Consider the following 22,198-nt stretch of genomic DNA (forward strand, 5'->3'; position numbering starts at 1 on the left):
GAATGATTAGTGGTACAAGATTTTTAAAGCTACCAAACGCACGTGTTTTGATTTTTAAATCATACTGTTTGAGTGTACAGGAACAATAGTTAGTACTAGTAAACAACTGATTATGAATGTATTGTGATTCCTTTTAAAATCGGCGACCAATTTATGGGTTGCGGTGTCAAAGTACCTACTATTTTGTTTACCCCTTAGAGTAATTTTTCGCATTATTTTTGATATATTTTTCATATAAAAAACACATATTATTTTAAAATTATTTTTCTAATTCAAAATTATAGCTGCTAACTTGAACCATAAAAAATTGTTCATAAAGTTCATTTCTGTGTATTTGGTTCTTATGTTTCAGTCCTATTAAAACAAAAAAGAGTCAACAATTTACCTCGTGAAACGTAATTCTTGAAAATATATTTTACTCCTTTGATATTTACTAAAAATTTTAACAAAGCAAACGGAAAATTACACGAGATGGTGTTCCAACGAAGCAAGCTGACCCCCCTCCAGAAGATAGGGGGTGCAGATTACGAGGACAGCGAGGACGAGGAGTCAGATGTGGTTGTGGGGGACTATGGCAGTGACACAGAGGGGGGAAGGGGCGATGTGACATCGAGGCGCAGGAGGAAGCCGCTTACATATGCCGAGTTCCTCAAGTCAGTCCACTTACTATTCTTTAATTTATTTCGGTAAAAGTCATTTTGATGCGGAAATTGTAGTTGTTTTTTTCTTTAAATTGTCTATTCAGTACGGCTTTCTAACTTATTGCTTCTAAACGAACGAGTGATTTCTCTAGTCGCTGACTAGTTATGCGATTTGCTTTTATTCACGATTAGGAATTCAGCTCGGTCATTTATGCTGACGAAAACGGTTGCCGAAGTTACTCTTTCGCTTTTTAAAAAGAGGAACATTTCATTTTTTCTGCAAACAGAGTAGCAATTTCCTGGGTTCACTTTGTTCAAAAATATGATTTTTTTTTGTGTTTCATCATCTCTTAAACAGCATTCACAACAGCCTGGTTTTAACTGGTAAAAATTGTGTGAATGTAATAGATGTAAGGCGTCATTGGTCAATAAGGCTATAATCTTTAACTATAAGGCGTCAGCCGAATCTTCAACTTGGTCATCGCAGAAAAAAAGCATGATCGACAGCGGTCTCTATTTTGAGCCTTTTTTGTTCAATTTTTTGAGCGTTTTTTGCCGTTTTTTTTGCTTGTACCTGCGAAGTACAGCTTATCGATTGAGGGGTCAATAACCTACTAATTTGTTTGCCCCTTAGAGTAATTTTCAGCAGAATTTTTTATATACTTTTTATTCCATACATTATTCCATACACATTATTCCATGCACAAATCTATCACTTTAAAGCAAAATTTATAGTCGCTACCTTGAAAAAAAAACCTTTAATCTTTTTGTTTCTTTTCATTCGTTTTCTAATTAAGTCGTTTTGTAACAAAAAACTTTTTACTTTGTGAAACGTAGCTTTTTTCTTACATTTTAAAATACATTTTCTCTTTTGAAAACTACGAAAGATTTTAACCAACAAAGACGACGGAAAATTACACGACGGTGTTCTAACGTAGCAAGCTGAGTCTCTCCCCTCCATAAGATAGGACCTCCTCTCATTTATCTGTGTTCACTGTTTTAAAAATGGTTTCGTGTTTCATCGTTTCGTCTCTATTAAACAGCATTCAATACTACCTGATATTGAATGGTAAACTATGTTTTATAGCTATAAAGCACAGTGGTCGAGTGGCAGAATCTTTGACTTAGTCACCGTAGAAAACGGGCCGTTTTATTTCGAAAAATTAAGAACTAAACTAATTTCCAAGTTCGAAATACTCAACACTTTATCGGGGTGCTCTCAATGTACACTCAGGATGTTTGTTTGGACTCCATTTATGACTGCTCAACGCTTTTTGCTTATTTTTCTCGTTCAATTTTTGTAATCAAATAATTTCTTGGATTCCCCTTTTTGCGTTAAAGTTTTCTGTGACCAAAGTTCAAGAAGGATAGTCACAATGAAAGATAGCCACTGAAAATTGAGTGGCTTTAGGATAAGAGTTGGCGCAAACAACTAAAATTTTCATCACCAGATTTTAAGCGTTAAGTAATTCATTTAGCGTCCAAGAACGTATCAGTTAGACCAAGTTATTCGCCGCTATTCATTTGGAATAAATTTTGTGCTGGATTCAATCGCCGATCAGGCTTTAATAGCACGGAATATAGCGCGGTTTATTTGTCCCGAATTGGCCATTTTTGAACCTCTATTACTTTGCAAAAAACAATCACACGTGAAAGGGCATGAAATTTTTCAGATGATAAACAAAAACAAAAAATCGAGTTGTTAAGTCCGAGAAAAAAAACAACTCCGCCGAGCGCAAATTTTCCATCACTGTCTTCGAAAGTAAAAAAAAACACTGCTCGAATCAGGGCGAAGCCCTGAATGTTCCGACTGCCTTTTCAGGTCTATAGAGCAGTAATAACATGAATAAATTAAATGTAATAAAAATAAAAAGAGATTTTTGATCTGTATAATTTTCATGTTTGTATAATTTGTACAATTCATTGAGCATCCTCCTCCTCTGTTGTAAGTAGTGTATTGGGTAGGATGTAATTTTGTTTCTTACTTTGAGTTTTTAATCGATCGAAGTCAAATGTATGAGATATGCAGAGCTGAGCGATTTTAGTTTAATCTAAATAACGCGGTTCTGTGGCGAGGGGAAGGTTGATTTTTTTTATTCAAGAAAAAATAGTGCGATCGAAGTGCACCTAAAACTTCAGCTGGTGAAATAAAAAATCATGCTTGCACATTAAAAAAGAGTTAGGCAAATCACGAGCAAAAAATTCTTGCCCGGAAGTGATTGTGCTGTACCAACTGCGTCTGTTTTTAGAGCTCAAGATAGAGCCTTTGGACCCCAGGGAGCGATAGACTCGATGAAGGGGGTGGAGGCGAAGAAGCACTTCCCGCAGACGCCTGTGAAGAGGTCAAGGTCAGTGGGCAGTCTGGTAGATGCACTCAGCACCACAAAAGACCTGGAGGAGGAGCGGATGAACCAGCTACGCACTATCGAGGCAAGAGATCTTTATAGAGCCAGATAGCGTTGCTAGTACTCAGTTTGTTATCCTATTCTCGATGTCTTAAATGCATAGACTGCACGATAATTGCTCCGAGCGCTGCTCTTCCACTCACCAATCGCGACGCCATTGAGTTTTCAATCAAGCCTTTTAAGTTCCAAATTTGAAGATTAGTCAAGCTATAACTGACTGGTTGGTGAGGCTAGCGTTCTCATCCATCCTTTAAAAAAAGTGCAACTAGAAACACTCTTGTTGCGACCCACCCTTTTTTGCGTTTTTCAGATTTATGATTCAGATCCTCCAAGAGACGGGAAGAAGCTATAGTTTGGGATCTTTTTCCTGATGTATTTTGACTATCTCAACGAAAACAGTGAGTCAAGTGTGGTATCTTTTGACTCACTTGAATACGTAGTCATATTCAAGCATTTTTAGAGCTTCTTGTACAGCAACTGGCTGTGCTTGTTTAGTTTCTAAATTTTTGATAGCTAATTTTGATCGGAAATTGAATGTTCAGCCGTAATTTTGAATGTGCTGCCGCAATTATCAAGCGTTATCAATTTGGAATATAGACGTTATTTAACAGAATTATTGAATGATTTCAATTGTTGATTTTTTTAAGGGTAAGGAACGTAGTGAGTACTCTTATATAGGTCTTGCTGATTTTTTGTTTGTATTTTTTCAGGAAAAGTCTTCAAATTTGCTCCAGCTCAATTTTAATTTTTTGCAGTTTGACTTATGATTTTTTAAGTTCAGTACATTTGCATTGCTAAAAGGAAGGAAAGCTCCAATATCGAACAGCAAAAGTGTAAAAGTCACGAAAAACGTGATCTTTTCTTATTTCGAAAATGGAAATTAATTATCAGATTTCCCTGCCAAATAAAATTTTTACCTATTGATCCAATTTTCTCCAATTAGGTTAACTTTAGCAAAAAATTGTCCATCATAAATTGTTTACAAATTCAAAGAGCTTTAACGCCATCTATTTTTTTCTTCGAAACTCAAAATTGAAGATTTTTGAAAAATCAAGTCAGTTTATTTTTCAGTTTCCTTGCGTTCATTGCTCTTTTCCAACTGTCATGCTAAGTTTTATGTATAAATTCAATTTATTTTCTAGCAATCTGGTGTATCATTAACGTCCATGCTCGGGATAAAACTGACCCTTTTCAAAAAATTGTCTGTCCATTATGTGTCTGCTTATTTTTGTCGGCTCAGTTGCCCCATCGCGGACTTAAATCGTGATTTAAGCTAATTTTGCTACTATTTGGTTTCATCCTGTAGCGTGTAGTTTTAATGCCATGTCTAAGAATATTTTCTTTGAAAAAATTTTTGTTCAAAAGGTTTATTTGGCTTATTTTGTTTTTGGCATATTTTATATCGAAAAGTCACTTTTTGTCCCATTTTCTGAAACAAAAATAGATTTGTTAATTTTCTTTTTTTCACAGGGCGTAAATACTTTGTTTGGGATTAAGAGTTGTATGAATTTTTGTAAATGTAGTTTTTCCGGGATTTTTTGTTTCAAGGTTTTATCAACTTAACTTAGTGGCTTCCGTCTCTTTTTCTGTCCGCTAGCTTGCATTTTAATTGTTGTGTGGTATCGCATGTGGTGCGAACTTTTACTTCGTCTCTGTGTGATAATCAGTATTTTAGTTATGTGGACGCCAAATGCTGTTGCTTCATGCTAACGCTAAATTGAAAAATATGTCAAAATGCTGCCTATAAATGTTTTTCTTTTCGCTTCTGTCATAAAACTCTTTTTTTAACCTCTGATAAACAAGTGTTGGAACCAGGTACTAGATTTTTTTCCCGTAAACGATTTTGATTACAAAATGGTTCCTTCAAAATCGTGAAATTCAAAATTGTGAATTCTAAATTAGAGAAAAATGGTAAATTTAAAATGAGTAAATTCAAATGGTAAATTGAAAAAGAGAGAAGTTCAAAATGGTAAATTTACAAATATGCATTTTAGTTTTTTTTACTTATATATTATACGACTAATGCTTGCATTGCTAGTGCTTGTAAACTGGGAGATGCAAGATCTTTCGGTGTTTTTCTGAAAATTTTTCTGCTGTTTTCAGCTATTAAAAGCGGGCTTTAATTCTGTCGGCTTATTTACATCATTTTTTAAAGTTTTGGGTAGTTTTTGATATTGATGCAAAGTTGACATGGTATTTTTGTTATTTTAAAATCATTTTTCCTGACTCCTGAGTTTTTATTTTCTATTTGTTTTCCCCTAATTTTTTCCCCTGTTATTGCTGTTATTATCATACCCTTTTTGGCGAAGGAGGTAATTGAAGTCATAAGTTCAACTCAGTTTTCTTGCTATAATTTTCAATCAGTTTTATCGTCAATTGATTTTTATTTTGGTTCAAGTGCTTGCGAAACTTTATATTTTTGTGGAGCTATATTTTTCTTTAGCAAGAGACTCGAGACTCGGTTGTAAGAGGCCGTAATGGCTTTTAGATCACAAATTATCTTTAAGATATTTTTATCCATATTGTGCTGGTGGTTCTCAGAATTTTTTGAAATGTCGAATTTGTTTTTTTCTCGGTCTTCGTTTTTTGTGTGCAATAAGTCATTCCCTATTTTTGTGTATTATGTGTTTTTTGTTGCAACTCAAGTTTAAGCAAAGCAGATTAATATGTAATTATGCTTTTTTATATACTCACCAAATTTTTCTGCTAGCGAAGAAAAATGAAATAGACGACAGTTTTTCGGCAGCTTTTTCTTTTGGATTTTTTAAACTAAATTCATAGCAACTTGTCGTCCTAATTCATCATAATGTCTTAGTCTTTTTGCTGGAAATCGACTTAATTTAATGGCATATCGACATTTGGAAAAAATTTCAAGATTTCTTGACATTTTCCGTCCTTGAGATCCAACGCTGGGACTGTTTTTGACCACTTTTCCCGGCTCAACAAGCGTCTTCTGAAGTTTTGTCTGCAAAGTTACCACCACTCGGTTATTTTTAAATGCCGATTCAAAGCTGGCTGTTGTGTTTTGCCACAGGTTTTCGTCAAAATGAGTTACATTTGAAATGCACATGAAAATGTAGTTTTTTTTGGCGTTTTTTAATTTTTTTAAAGTTCGCTTGTTGTCTGTATCGCACGTGGTACGAAGCTCAGCTTCGCCTCTGCGTAAAAACTGCCAAAGGTTTTCAAAAAACACGGTATGGTGATTGTAATATGTAAGCAGCGATTTCGATGATTAAGTTATGTCTTTTTTATACTAAATTGAGCCTTGAAGAACGTCTTAATTGCATTACAAATCAATCTCGTTGAAATTAAACACTGTTTTATGTGCGTTGTTGTTTGTTTAGCAAAACATATCGCTAACCCGAGCCCAGAAGCGAGATCTGCGGAGGCTAGAGGGAGACCTGAACAAGAACCAGTACCGCATCAAAAAGTCATTCCAGAAATTCGAGTCAGGTTAGAGATATTGCATCTGTTGTTCCATCTTTACATTGAGGGAAATACTGAATTTGAATTCATCAATCATATTTTGAACTTCCATTTTACCTAAGTAATTGGTCTAATAAAAAACGTCGCCTTACCATCTGTGCAATAGCTTTTCATCAAATTGCAGATAATGCTTCATTTTTTAAAATAAAAATTGAAGCAATGATTTAATTCGTCCGTGGTTCCAGTGGTGTCCAGTCGCATGGACAAGAAAGACCAGCAGCTCAAGGGACTAGACCAGTCAAGTGCCAGATCACTCCAAGAGTACTCACACAAACGCAAAGAGGTACGGTCAGGTAAGAACAAAAATGAAAAACATTATAAATGTTTTCATTTTTGTTCTTTATAAATATCATGGTATTGTTATAACAAAGTTACTATTGAAGTAAATAGATATAAGCCATAGTTTGAGATTTTTTGAAAACAAGCAACCGGAAATCAGCTTTTTCATAATTCGGTTGGTGCAATCAAACGAATAGCTATAGCTCTCGGTTGAGGCTTTTTATTTTCAATTTCTCAAAACTTGAAACTTCGTTTCGAAATACCTGTTAGTCTAAATACCAAAGAACTTCAAGCTATCTATTCTCCAAGACTTGTTTCTTAATAAATGGGCCTTTCAGCGTGCCTTCACTCGGTTTGCGGAGAACAGAAACAATCAAGTGAGCACTAGTAAGAGCAAGAGGAAGTCAGACCTACAACTGTGAGTCATTTTCAAACACAACACACACTGACAAAAATTATTTGTGGAGGGGGAGGGGGATGGGAGTATCACATAGAAACGGAATTAAAACAAAAAAGAAAAGAAATTGACAAAATATTTTTCTCCTCATGAGTCCAAAATCAAACATTCATTTGAATATATTATTCTAAAAGAACCCAGTCTGAGAGATTGCGTTTAGACGAATCATGGCAGGTTGCAAAAGTCAACTGAGCGCAAACATTTTTCGAAACCGTATGTTGCTTTAATACCAGCGGTAACAATTGTCGTAATGTCCTACATATTATAGAAAAAATTCAAGTCAAGTTAGGTTATTGACAATACAAGACAAAAAAAAAAACAACTAGAACGAAGCATGAAGGAAGCTGAAAAGTATGAGCAAAAACTGTTATTATTAAAAAAAGTTTCAAACTGATTATGAAAAAAAACTTGGGAGACAAATATTTATACAATGATTATATGTATAATAGTATCACGTTCACTTTCACCGCGGAGAAATTCATCTTGAAAGTTTGTATCTATGTAATTCTTTTAGGTTAAAAATTTTCGTTTTCTATTGCAATTAGTTTATATACTGATACGTTTTTGAATACTGTTTAGATACTTTTTTGAGGGTTAGCACTCTTGTCAGTGTGTTTAAAACAATCAAGTTGTCTAGTTTGATTTGGATGTCAACCCGTATACGCCTTATGGAATTACAGGTTTAACATGTGATGTTATAGGCTGGATATTTTTTAAATTTAAACCCTGCAAATTGGTATATAGTTTCACAGAATATGTTTCAACTAAAAATTTGGTATATTTCTTTTTTTTTTAAATTTAATTATCTAGTTAATTATTTGTTTCATTTAGGGAACGGAACTATTCAGATTTAATTTAAATTCAATGTCAGTTGGTTTTGGTTAACTATCGTTAAGTCTATGATAAAGTTTTTTCATGCTTTTGTAAACTAATTTTGAGCTTTCAATGCAATTTTGATAGCTGTGGACTGGTTGTAGAAAAAGATTTTCCTGACTTCAGTCATTTTTGGCACAGCGTTTTTAAACAAAAATTTGAAGTCGTCCTACAATTGAGTTATATGGGTCAAATAAAAAATTTCCGAGTAAGCGTTTGAGGTCTATTGATTCATGCTGTTTGCGATCTGATAATTTTGAAGCTGAAATATTATGTGCTGGTCTTTTTAATCCACATTTGCAACCTTTGCTTAAATTGAATTTGTGATAACTTTTGTGAAGGCTTTTCGTGAGTTGAGGAAATTGCTCTGCTTTTCAATGGACTGGTTATCCCAATCAGTTCTCTTTCATCAACTGTGCATCGTTTTTATCTGAAGGAGAATTGATAATGATGCAATTAGTTTTTCCTCGAACTAAAATCTGAAATACTGTTGTATATTAGGAACAAGTAACAGCTTTACCATTTTGTTTTTTTTTACCATGACTGTTGTGTGCGTCATTAAAGCTGAAGCCAATATCGAACCTATGTTATCAAAGTAGTTATTGATTACGCCCGTTTCCTTACGATCTGCATTTATATTACATCCTTTCACCTTTGTGCAATCAAAAAAATATATCTTATAAGTAATTTTCTCAATTATTGTGTTAGCCATGGAGGTGCGTATCACAGAAACTCAGAATACCCTGCTTAATTACAGGAAAGCAAGGAAGTAAGTTAATTTCAAGTTTCAATTTTTTTACCGTTAATGTAAAGAAAACGCAGCAAAAACAAGAGCAACAAGAAATTTCATAGAAAAACTTGGAATTGGCAAGCATTGTTGCAAAACATGGCATGTCTACAACAGAAAACAACTGACTATGAGGTGTCCTAATCATCAGGGGCGGATCTAGGATTTTCTCGAGGGGGGCGGATTTTCAAAAAAAAAATCATCAGAGGCGGATCTAGGATTTTCTCGAGGGGGGCGGATTTTCAAAAAAAAACTTTTTTTAGGTCGACCATATTGATTTTCCGAGCTATCCGAAAGCAGTAAAAAGACCCTGTTTTGGCAATGTTTTCTACGCCGCAAGCAAAACTGTAAAAAAAACAGGCCAAAAAAAGCGTTTATAGGCACTTTTCGGAAAATTTTGACCAAAAAATTGCGTTTTTTCGGCGCGCGCTCCCCACTCAAAAATAGTATATATTGGCACCCAAGGCGCCTTTAGAAAGTTTTTAGGGTCCGTCACCAAACATGGATATCTCAAAGTAGTAAAAAGGGGGGACCCTTTGGGTCGGCAGGGGGTCGAATCCCTGAAAAAAGGGGCGTCCGAAAACCCCACCACCCTAAATCCGCCCCCGCCCCTGGTAATCATTAACCATAAAACACGAAATTTGCCAAGGTACCGTAGTCTTGAAGCAGTGCGCCACATGCTTTAAATCTATCAATTCTGGGAGTTTTTACAAAAAAAACTCGCAAAACATTGCTATATAGTATATCACCTGGGCTTTGAGGCGATCGTTATTGTTTCCTGTGATTTTTTGAAAATATCTTTTTTTGTCAGTTACGGATTGCTGCTCACTAAAACTAAATCCACCTTGGTGTCGTTAACCTGCTGACTCATTTTTTCAAGAAATGGATATATTATCTGTTTACTCAAGACAAATCTTCAAAGCAATAGCATTTTTAGATTTTGTTTGTCGTTGTAAGAACCAAAAGTTTAATTCAAATAATGATTTTCAATGGAACGTTAACCGACTGTTTTACAAGCTCATATTTCGTGTTAATTAAACACAGCACTATGATAGACCATGGGAGTGCTAAATTTTCATTGGGAGTCCTTTTTATATAAACAAAATCTTGAATGTAAATAAAACTTATGTATGAATATGACAACCATTATTAGTTCTGGTTCTGAGAAATTTGTGACTGCGAGAAATTAGAAACAAATGCACTTTTTTAAAAGTTTTTTGCGCAAACTACTATTTGGCAAACATGTTTTGTTCTTAGCCCAGTCATTCGGCAAAAATAATTACCCTTGCGATAACAATGGTGGCTTTTAACAATGGTGGTTTTTAAATTTTGATTTCCAATGACAATGGAGTCATTTATTTCTTAGAACAACCGTGGAACGAGCTTACAAGGCAAAGATGGCAGAGCTGAATCTGAAACAGTTGGAGATTCAACGCATCACGCAAGAATTCACACAGAAACTCAAACGAAAAGAGGTGAGATCCTTTTTATCCACTAATTTTGCTATTCTATTCAAGGCATCTTTCCTTTGAAACAATCAAATATAAAATTTGAAACCATCAAATACAAAATTTGAAACCACAAATTTTTTGCAATGTCCATAAAAATTCTGACCCACCGTCAACCCGACTTTGCATCATTTTAGATTTTTATCGTTTTAGTTAACAGAAGTGTCGTTTTTTTTACCAGACTATCGATAGTCGCAACAAAAGCTTCAAATTCAACAAAAGTTTAAGTCCTTCGTTATAGCCTTTCCAAAGCCCTGTCAAACAGTTCTAATGAAAATACACTGTTCTAAATCTAAAACAATTGCCTTAACGTTCTAGGTTTGAAAAGCAGAGGTGAATGATTTTATTGATGTCGCAGGGTTGGTCGAAAAGACAATTGACGTCTCTTTAATGACGTTTTAAACGTCACGTAACAATTCAATGTAATTTAATGTGTTAAACCACTTTTTTTGTTCATTCCAAAATGAAAATTAGTTTCGAAAACTGACGTGTAATTCAACAATTTATTACGTTATAAACGTGTTATGAATTTTTTTCGTTTCTGACACATTTATGCCGATCTTGACGTGTAGATGATTTTATTGACCTACTCATGTCACTACTGCGACTTCAAACCATTTCCCCCTAATCTTTGTTTTTCAGGAGGAGGAGTTTAAATTGAAGAAAGAGTTGGGCGATTTGAGTCTGGCAGTGGCATCTGAATTGAAGAAGAAAGGAACAATAGATGAGGCCAGTGAAAAGTTAGTGCATTATTTAAATAACTGAAAAGTTTTCAGAAAAGTCTATGTCTTCAAGGAAGAGGTAAAAAATCGGATAAGCGTATTCAAGTGTAATGTTTTAGTTACGCATCTGGTCTCATCCACAACTTTCCTGTCAGAAATTGCATTTGATATTTGGAAAATCAGTTTCCGTAGAATTTGTACAAAGAACATTGATCAACTTGAAAAAATTACTCACAGAAGAGAGCTGCAGATCTTTGTGGTATATCAGACACCTATTATGTAATCTTCATCTTTATTATGTCATATGATGTTTAGGGAGGTACAGAAGAGGATGCGACAGAGGGAGAAGGAGGACCTGGAGCTTGAGAGTGGTTACGAGAGCTCCAAAGAGTGAGTTATCACCCAGTAGTCTTTTGTGAGTTCATTAACGATTTGAAAGTAATCAGTTTGACGGCAATCAGTTCTGATGATTTCATTTTTATTTAGTTCTATCAGGGCTAATTATTGTTTTTCTGGGTGTTCGCAATAAGCTTACGAAACTTACAATCGGCTGCTGAAATCCGAGTTAATATCCAGAAAAATTAACTCGGGCTAGCAATTTATTTGTGAACAAAATCATCTAAACGCTTGTCATTCATCGCTAGAAGGAGCAAAAACCTCATAAATATGATAGTTTTGCACTTAAAAATGATAATAAAGTATTATCTGCTTGACTTGTTTTCGTATTTTGTTTCACAGGAAGTCGATGAGATTGAAGAAGAAGACAGAGAATGAGAAGCAAATGTTCACTCGTGCTCTGGAAAGTCGAAACAGAACTACTGGTGTCAAACAGAGAGAAAGTGAGTAGTCTGAAGTATTAGAAAATGTGATCAAATCAATAGCAGATTTGGGAAGAAGAGGACACGCCTTCCTCACTCCTTGGGATCTTGACCCCATCACCACCCCATCGAGGGTCAAGGCCGACATTACTATTTGTCAAAAGACCTTTGGCGAAATATATACTTACTTTGAGGGGGATGCGAGCACAGAAAACCGAAATCCCAAAAATAAACCTGTTCTGAATTATTTTCCAGCAGCTCGATATTTTTTGAGAATTAAGGTAATTTTAGCGTTTATGTTCTTAAAATTGATTTGATTGACCGAAGGACTTCAACGAAATCCAAAGTATTTTTCTAACAATCTGTCGCCGTTCCAAAAAATGATAGATTCGATTCGCTCCAGCTATGCTGTGTTCTGAGGCAAATCAACAGCACCTGACCTGCTGTAGCACCACAAGAACGACATCATTTTGGTACTAATCACCAAAATCAGATTTCTCCAAGGTCTTTTCTGTATTTCAGCTGGTCGTGAGTTGATGTCTACAAAAGTGAAGATGGAAGACACGGGTGAACATCTGAATCACCTGAAGAAGACCCTCAATGCCACCAAGACAGACCTCAACGCCATCGCACTCCAGAACAGACTCAAGGTGAGACAGTACATTCATGCTCTCACAAAAAGAAATTAATTTAAAAATTCAATAAAAGAATAGTTGTTACTGAACAAGAAGAGATTTTAATGTAACGAAATACAATGAAATCAACGCGAATGTCTTCCGAGGTTTAACCAAATGAGACTATCCTTTGTAAATAAATGCAGTTCCTGTGAGCTGATTTGGATATCAAAATTTATATTTTTGGGTACTATGTGCAATTACGAAGAAAGTTTAAAGAAAAAATTGTCAAGTTTTTTTTGTTGCTTTTAAATTTTTTGCTCAATTAACCATCGTTTTATTAATTAAAACAACTCTTTTAGTTTTCTATTAATTGACTCAGCGTGTTCACTTTTTACATGCTCGATGAAGTTTCTAATCAATAAATGTTTATTGTGATGTTAGAGTGCCCCTGTCGTTGCCAATCTCGGCTTGTCTGACCGTGATAACGTAGAACTATGCGACAGGTACCTCAGAAAGTACCTGTTGTCTGCAAAGGTAAATTTCAGCCCTGACATTCACCACAGGGCGCAAGAAAAAATCGAATTGTCTCACATTATTGTGGAAATGGTTTCTTTACTCTCTTACTGCTTTTTTATGTACAACCTTACTTGAGCCTAAATTGTCAAAATTATTTTTAATTAACTTCTCACACGGTCGGCTTAGAGAGTTGGAAAAACGTTTGCGCAATTACGTGAGCCAAGAATGTACCGTATAGCATGAGCCATTTTAGTTGTCATTAAATAGATCATCCCTGGTTTTTTTTATGTAAAAGACATCGATGTTTTTTTTGTCCCAAGACATTGATGTTTTTTTTTGTCTGTCGATGTATTTTTGAGGTTGAGAACTTTGCAGGATGTCAGGATGCATGTCCAGCAGTTTTTCTTTTTTAAGCTGATTTGATTTGTTCTATAAAACTTGAAATTCGTTTTTTTGTTTCCTTGAGTTTTTTATATCTTTTCAACTGTCTGTTGGCTTTGTCTCAAGTACCCTCGGCACTTTTTTAGGCGGCGGGTGACCGTAAACAAGCTCTGGACGTGGACACTACACTTAGGAGCCAGTTCAAAACTGACAAACAGCTGGAGGACGCCGTAATCAGAGCTTGGAACAACGAGATAGACTCCCGCAGATACGTCATGGACGACGTCAAACAACGACTCGAGGTCAGTCCAGAATGGACCAATTAGTTTTCACGTTGTATAACTGTTACGCAATCATAACTGTGAATATGGTCGTGTTAACTATGGCTAATTCGCTCATTGACAAAAAGTTTTGCGAAACATATTATGTAATCTATGACAGCAAACATCGCATAAAGGACACAAAACAATTTCTGTTTACCTAAATTTGGTAAAACACATTCATCTAAAATTTTACTCTTTTCTCTTAACTGAGTATAGAAACCGGGTTATATGTTACTTCATCATCAGTCCTTAGCAGGGGCGGATCTAGGATTTTTTTCGAGGGTGGGGCGGATTTTCAAAAATTTTTCGAAAATTTTGACGACCCTTTTTTTAGGTCGACCAAATTGATTTTCCGAGCTCTTCTAAAGCACTAAAAGGTCCCTGTGTTGGCCAAATTTTCTGCGCCGCAGGCAAATTTTTAAAAAAACAGGTCAAAAAAGCCGTTTTTAGGCACTTTTTGAAAAATTTTGACAAAAAAATTGCGTTTTTTTGGCGCGCGCTCCCCCTCAAAGTTAGTATATATTGGCCCTGATGGCGCCTTTAGAAAATTTTAGGGTCGGTCGCCAAAAAATGGATTTCTTAAAAAGTACCAAAGGGGGGACCCTTTGGGTCGGCAGGGGGTCGAATCCCTGAGGGGGGGGAGGGGGACGTCTGCCCCCCCCCCTAAATCCGCCCCTGGTCCATAGTAATCTTTCTGTGCCAGAATCTGAGCTGAATTCAGACATTTCATTTTAAGTAAGGAGTGCAGATGCATAGATTTTTTTTCTGGCTGCCTTCTCTGCGACAGATTTCTTGTTAATTTTCTATTGTACCATGTGGCTGTGAAATTGTGTTTTGATTTTTGGGTTGTTTAGAAAGTGGTGAGTCAACGGGAGTCGAAGAGCAAGAACCTCTCGCAGGATGTGCGGAGTCTGGGACTGGCGAGGAACAACCAGGAGAAACAAGTGAGGGAACTAGAGAGGAAACTGGAAAAGACCAGGTCAGTAGGGCGTCTCGAATCCATTTAAATTCCCTTTAATGCTCCCTTCTCAAGGACTAATTCAACAGCTGAGCATATTCGAGATTTATATTTAGTAACGAATCTCCCACTTTTGGAAAGAGGGAGGGGGTAAAGAGATCCAGATTATCTGGAGCTGCTATAGGCAATCCAAGTTTTCAACAAAAGATGTCTTTTTTTAAATTAAAGTCACCAGACTAGGATTATATGCCAGATATTTATCAGAAGCCAAATTAAGTTTTCAGAAAAAAATTACTTTCGGTCTGTGAGTTAAAATTTCATTAAACAACTTCCACAAGTTAACTGAATAGTTCTTCTATTTATCGCAGACTTGACAACCAGAGAATGATGTTGCAAAAGTTGGCAGAGCAAAAAGCGCAGGAGAGAAGGATAGAGGAAGAGCTGTTGCGCAAGAAGGGTGACCTCACCAGTGTAAGAGTTCATTTTTTGAAGCCGAAAATCGAAAAAAATACACTCGAGAAAAAATGGGATTTTTAGAAACAAAAATGCAAAAAGTTTACCAGTGCTCTCAAAATGGAAGCAGAAAAATATTACTGAACGTATCCGCTAATTTAGTTTTTATGAATTTTCAATCCAATTTTTCTGAAAAGTGACGAAATATTTGCGCTGGGTGTTTTTTCATCGTTCAATATCGGTGATCATAATAATAGTTCTTCACAAAAACTTTACCCCACTTTGAATATGTCAGCACACTGAGTATGCAATTTACTCTTGCGATCAAATAATTGACCTGCAGTTTTCGTAAAGCGTACGAGATTTGAAAATTGACAATTTGGAATACTATTAAATTTATTTCAAGTTGTGTAAAACTGATGTGTAAAACTCCAAAAAAGTAAAGAATCTGATAGTGAAAAAGCACATATACTTGAACCTTTTAAAGCGCCGCTGAGAACCTTATAAAAAGTACTACTTTATCTATAATTATTCAGTTAAGCTATGTACTTTTTATCCCGAAAACTAAACGAAGAAAATATTGTAGTCTCGATTTCTGAAAATAGTCAGTTGATCACAATGTAAAATGGATGACGTCTTTATTTACAATATCAAGCTTGCGAGCGTCAACTTATTCGAACGGACCTTCTTTTCTAACCTAACTCGCAAATAAAAGTGATCATTTGGTGGCACTTGTGCTATGATCAGGATCTGTATCATTGGAAATTTGGAAGCAACTGTTCTCTACTGTATTTATAGGCTAGTGAATTTGTTTGGTTAAGCGTCCGGGGCTGAGAGGTTAGTGTGTTAGACCCATAATCTTAAGTTTGCAGGTTCGAATCCGATACGTAGCCGATGTATTTTTTTTTTACTAATTCGAGGGTTTTACTACTTTCTCTTTTTGCTCTTTGTGTTCTCGCCATTGTTTGCGAAGCTTAGCTTTGCCTCTGTGTTTCACTTACAAGCTTTAGCGAGCGTAGTGTAATAATATGACCATTTTTTCCAACTTCAGTCGCAAATGCTGGTGCCTTTTTAAGTGGTACCTCTACGACTTTGAGAGCATGCATGTTGACATTCGATTGGGAATCTTTTCACGCAATTGATGCATTTTTAATTCATCAAATGAACCGACCAAAGCTGTTCATTTAAAAAACAGCACAATAATAAAAGTTTGGCTTCAGAAAGAAGTTTTCCAATTCAATATATCTCGCGATTGTTTAAAATGTGTAATTTATACATAAGTTGGTTTTATAATTTCCAATTTTTTGTCTACAAAGTTAGTGTGATTATATTCCAGATTTATTGTTTTTGGTGCCGCATCGCAATCGGCATTTTATTTTCACACTTATTAGCTTTATTTGTGGCCGGCCCGTGCGCAGATGCGAGGACAAGGGACTCTAATTATCCTGATTGTGGGATCGAATGTGCCACAGCAAAAACGTTTATTTTCAAAGCTTTTTTTTCACTTTTTTTCTTACTTAATAAAGCTCTGCTTTTTTGTTGTTTTCTTGCTAGTGTTTGCGAAGCACAACTTCGCTCTGTGTGAAATTTTCAAACTTTTAGTTTATTTGGTGTTAATTGTGAAGTAATTTTGTTTTCAAAGTGTAATTAGATTTACTATTTGATTTACGATCATTAAATTTTTTTAAATTAAATCGTAAATGCCTTAAGAACAGTACAGTAGTCTATATCAATCAAGTTTTTATGGTTTATGCATTAGGTTTCCCAATTTATGCATTAGTTTATCCTCTTTATTTATGCATTAAGTTGTCCAAAGTTTGTTAGGTTCAATTAGAGTTTCTTTTTTGATATTCATATTGAAATTGTTTAAGTGTTATACAGTTTTTGGAGATTGGTTTTTGTTATTTAGTGTTGATTCGTTTTTCGATGTTACTAATTTTTCACTTCGAGTGATATCGAAAAGTTTGGTATTTTCATAGTTTTTTGATAAATCAGTCGCCGAATGGTTTTCATGTTCTCGTCTCAAAACTTTTGAGTGTTTTGGTGCTTTCGTATACTTAAGTATACTTAACAAACTTCCGGTGTTTTTCCTAATATTTTTACTTCTTGAGGCTAAAACTAACCCAAATGGAAAAATTTGTTGCATTTGCTGTTTTCAGGGCGGTTTTCTTGAAAATTCTGTTTACTAAGATACTATACTGATTTGTTGGTTCAACCAATTGCTTTTAAAGATGAGAACATGAGCTGATTATAGATCGTTTTTTTAATACAACACAGCACCCAAACAATGAAATAAAAAACGTGAAAATATCAAGTTTAAATTCAAAAGTCTGCTTCAATTTTAAAATTTTCCTGCGGAATGTGAAATTCGGTTTTTTATATCGAGTTATCCTTTATTGGGTTAGTTGTATCAAAGAAAGGTCCAGATCAAAGATTCGTGAAGTCTAAATAACTTTGAGGTGATTTGTTTTTTTCTAGAACTTTCGAGTTTAAAACCTTTTTTAACTATTGCAACTCTGTATTTAATTGTTTTTATCTTATTTTATAAATTATTTCCTTGATTGTTTTCAACTGTCTTTTTTCGCAGTTTTTTTCGCCTGATCAAAAATGATCAATTGAAAACAAGGGCAGTCGGAAGGTTCGCAGCTTCTTTTTGATTCTAACAGTCTTGTGTTGACTTCCAACTAGATGAATTATTCTGCGTGACGACCATCCAATAACAATTTGCATGTGAATCAAATATGTTTTGTGTTGTGAATACATACATTTTTACTTTCAAAACGCTTAAAACCTCTGAAACTATTTTTTTTTCGCTCGGCTTATTTTTCTATAATGAGCCTTCTTGGCCGCTTTTTTGCTTGAAATTAGTCAAAAAGTTCAAACAAGAGTTTTTCTCGACACTGAGTCCGTACTGAAACAGCTCTATTATGATTCATCAGTCGTTCTATTTAGATGATTATCGTGGAAAAACAAGAGAAAACACTTGAATACAAAGCCTATTTGTATTTTTACTAACACTGGAATACAAAGCCTATTTGAATACAAAGCCTATTTTCAATGGTCGTAACAAAAAAGAATCATTTTAAAAAATAGAAAAAAAATGAAAAATATCAATTTTTAAGAGTCGATGAACGTAGTGAAGGCTCATATTCAGGTCTTGCAGATTTTTTTTCAGGAAAAAGGGTTAATTTTTTAACCTCTCAATTTTGATTTTTCGCGGCTCTATTTTTGTAAGTCAATGATCGTAACAAAAACTAATCATTTTAAAAAATAGAAAAATAATGAAAAATATCAATTTTTAAGAGTCGATGAACGTAGTGAAGGTTCATATTCAGGTCTTGCTGATTTTTTTTCAGGAAAAAGGGTTAATTTTTTAACCTCTCAAATTTGATCTTTCGCGGCTCTATTTTTGTAAGTTATGTTCATTTCGAGCAAAAAATTAAAGGTCGTAAAAGCGTGTTCAACTTCTATTTTCGAAATTGGATTTTAAAATTCCGATTTTAAATTTCAGATTATCTATTGACCAATCAATCAGAAAAGTTTTAATCATAAATTTTTCTAGGAATTAAAAGAGTTTCTAGACCGTCCAGTTCCTTGGCTCTTTAGACTAGGGCTTCTCTGTATCAGGGCAAAGCACCATATGCTTCAACTTCTCATGAAGGGTTCTGAATTAGTTTTTGGAAAATTTGTCAAAACTTTACTAAAATAAAAACTGTTTTTCATTTTTCAAAATTAATCACGTATGCATTGTAAAACAAATTAAGCGATAAATTTTGCCTCTACTGACTCATTTATTGGATCAATTTGTGAGCTTAAATGCCTTTTAAAATGATTTATTGAGTCAGATTAGTTCGCTGCAACGCTACGCGTTGATAGAAAATATTACGCGCATCAAAAATAGAATTATTGCGGACACTAATTCTCTCAAATTGACAATTTTCATACGGCCTTAATTTTTCGGTGAACTGATGTTACTGCGCCTATTAACGGCGCAGTAACATCCGTAACAAATTTTCTGTTACTTTCCTTGAAATCAAAGAAATAAAGAGTCTTTTATAGAGGTCATCGGGGTTCTTGCAGTATTTGACTGGTCGTTGTTTGAGGAGAACGGACTTATTGTTAGTCAAATCAGCTCTGAATTGAAACTGTTCTTCTTTGTGTGTTTGTGTAGATTCACGTGAAGAGAGAAGACAACTACCACACCCTTTTGAGAGAAAAGGAGGGACTGAGGAAGGACCAACAAGTACTCACTGGCATCGAAAAGGTAAAAATCAACAGGGCAAACATCGGCAAAACATCTGGAGAATCAGTTTTCTGGCCTACTTAACAATCTATGTCATTTTGCTAAAATAATGGTTTACTGGGTTCATAATTGATTCATTTGCCCAGCCATAGCATCAGTGTGAGAAGTCAGCATCAAAAAAGTGTCGTTAAAAATAGGTTCCCTGTTTGATAAAAAGCTATCATCTCATGCATTACGATTATATCACGACGGGGAAATTTTTAATTCGTTTTTACATATGCGTTTTTAAATTTTTTCATAAGTTGATCTGACTGTAAAAATCCTTTGTCAAAAATCAGTGTCTGCTCTCTCTAGGTCTCTGAACTTTTGGGCGATAAGAGTATTTGCGTCGAACTTTCTTTTCAACAATCACTGACATAGGAATTTTGTTTGGATTTTGGTTATCAAATTTCAACCTAATTTGATTGTTTAGGAACATAGAAGGATACTTCAAGTTGCTGGCAGGACAGATTCCATGTATTCATAGTCCAAACTCCCTCTACAATTGCATGCTAATTCCCAAATCTGCATGCCAGTACCTCGGAGGACTTGCAAAGCACAGAAAATCAGCCGTCGATGTTTCGATCAATTAACGATCTATCTGTAAACCTCAAACTAATGAAAATATTTTTATGTCTTCCAAATTTTATTTTGAACTCATCCTGTCTTTTCCTAGTTTCAAGTTTCTAGTATGGCAAGCAAAATGATTCAATTTCCGAAATCCATTAAAATCTATTAACTTCTCTATTAACATTTTTACACTTGCGAGCGTTATTGTAATTATACAAACCTTTTTTCAAGCCTAACTTGCAAATAAAAAACTTCATTGAAATGTTCATTTATTTGAAATTTTACGGTAGCATTGGAAATTGCGCAGCGTCTGTTTTCTTCTTTTTTGTGGCTAGTGTTTTGAATATATTAAGTGGTTGGAGTGTGAGACTCCCAATCTCTAGATCGCAGGTTCGAATAACCGAATTTTTGCTAATTCGAGGCTTGTTTCTATTTTTTATGGAACTTTTTAGAGCTGCTTTTTGTCTTTTGTCGTGTTCTCGCAAGTGAGTAGTAGATGTTGGAGCTGAAATGGGGGGGTGCTGGGAGACCCAGATGTTTTAAGATAGGGAATAGAACATCAGGTCTCTTACCATTACACAAACCATGAAACCTTATTACTAATCGTCTTCCCTGTCTTAATACATTTTAGACTCTGTACCCAATGATAATACATAGCTGGGAGACCTGGTGTTCTATTCCCTATCTTAAAACATGGGGGCCTCCCAGCACATCCCCCTCTCCACTTCAGCTCGAAAATCTACTACTCAAGTGTTTGCGAAGCGAAGCTTCGCCTCTGTGTCTATTAATATTTAGAGAGTACTATTTACTTTTCGTTTTTCTCTCTTTATTTTTCCGGTAATAGAGTTCGGGTAATCTCAGGTTACTTTTTTGAAAGATTCAATTTTGAATTTTTGGTGCTAGAAAATTGCTAAAGGAAACTTCAAAAACTGCTAGTTTGAACCGGAAAATTATGTTTTAGATTAATATACGCTTTACGCTTTTTCCTCACCCGCTTATTGAAATTAGAGAAAAAGTTAAGAAATACTGAAACCGGTTTTTTCTCGTCATTGCAAAAAGTTTAGGAATTTTCATTTTCTTTCAAATCACGACTGCAGTTGTTTCAACATATTGTACCATTCGATCTATTTTGATGATTTTTTGGTACATGCTATGTGAAATAAAATTAAAAAGAAAAATGAGCACAAGCGAAGTTTCTCCTTACTTTCAGTGATAAAAACGACTATGTTCATTCTGTCTAGTTTTCCATTTGTTTTTGTTTCAGTTAAAAGGCAATCGATTAAGATGTAAAAACTGCAAGAATGAGAAGTATCTAAAACGTATTTTGACAACTTAGAATGAAATTGAATTGGTAGTTCAGTCTATTATCAAATTTTGTGTAATTTAGTCTGCAAAACAGACTTTAAGTTTTTCGATATATTTAACTTTGCATTTTAACAATAATTTCTGTCAGAAAATTGGCATATCAACAGTTTGAATTGTTCATTGGCATAAATGTTGTCTTTTTGTGACAATGAATAAAAGCCAATCAGCAGTAGTCTATTGACTTAAACTAGCAGCGTTGATACACCAGCTATTATTGGGCTATATAACGTTGCCACGTTCCAAGGTATCTGGTGATTTCGAATTTGATTTAAAAACCCTACAGTTTTTTCTGACCAAGGGTCACCGAATATAAGTTGCAACTGCCTCAAACTTCATTTAACTCACATAGGTTATCTTTTTTTCAACATCAAGTTCAAAGCACTTCGAACTTCAAAATTATAACTATTCGGGATTGTTGATATTTTTGGTATAAAGGTCACGATAAGTTTTTACAATCAAACGCTAACGAATGGATCGCGCATTGTTCAAATTTGGGCTATGATCTATCTTGGGCTTGGTTGACTCATTACTTAAGCGAACTAGCGAGCGTAGTGTACTAGTATGGCTCAACGTTTTTTATCAACCTAACCTTAGCACTAGTTTCATATTAATTTGGTGGCCTTTTTGCTGCATAGCATTGGCACTATATTAGCATCGATAGCTGCATTGGAATATCAGTGGCTAGTGTTGATAAGTTTGTCAAAGTTAGTGGAACAGACGCGAGAACTTCAAATTCCAAATCCCGAGGTCACAAATT

General features: G+C 34.9%; 1 protein-coding gene across 1 annotated transcript; it reads left to right on the plus strand.

Moving 5' to 3' along the window:
- Positions 1-23: 23 nt before the first annotated feature.
- Positions 24-20,166, plus strand: LOC134850918 (cingulin-like). Its single transcript, XM_063866721.1, has 15 exons — positions 24-653; positions 2,891-3,071; positions 6,391-6,499; positions 6,718-6,815; positions 7,150-7,229; positions 10,295-10,403; positions 11,079-11,176; positions 11,474-11,548; positions 11,897-11,997; positions 12,499-12,626; positions 13,637-13,792; positions 14,668-14,792; positions 15,140-15,242; positions 19,396-19,488; positions 19,940-20,166. Exons 1-15 carry the CDS (start codon positions 472-474, stop codon positions 19,991-19,993), a joined length of 1,692 nt encoding a protein of 563 aa, XP_063722791.1. The 5' UTR covers positions 24-471; the 3' UTR covers positions 19,994-20,166.
- The last annotated feature ends 2,032 nt before the right edge of the window (positions 20,167-22,198 follow it).

Source organism: Symsagittifera roscoffensis, chromosome 7, assembly GCF_963678635.1.
Source record: "Symsagittifera roscoffensis chromosome 7, txSymRosc1.1, whole genome shotgun sequence".
Lineage (NCBI taxonomy): Eukaryota > Metazoa > Xenacoelomorpha > Acoela > Convolutidae > Symsagittifera > Symsagittifera roscoffensis.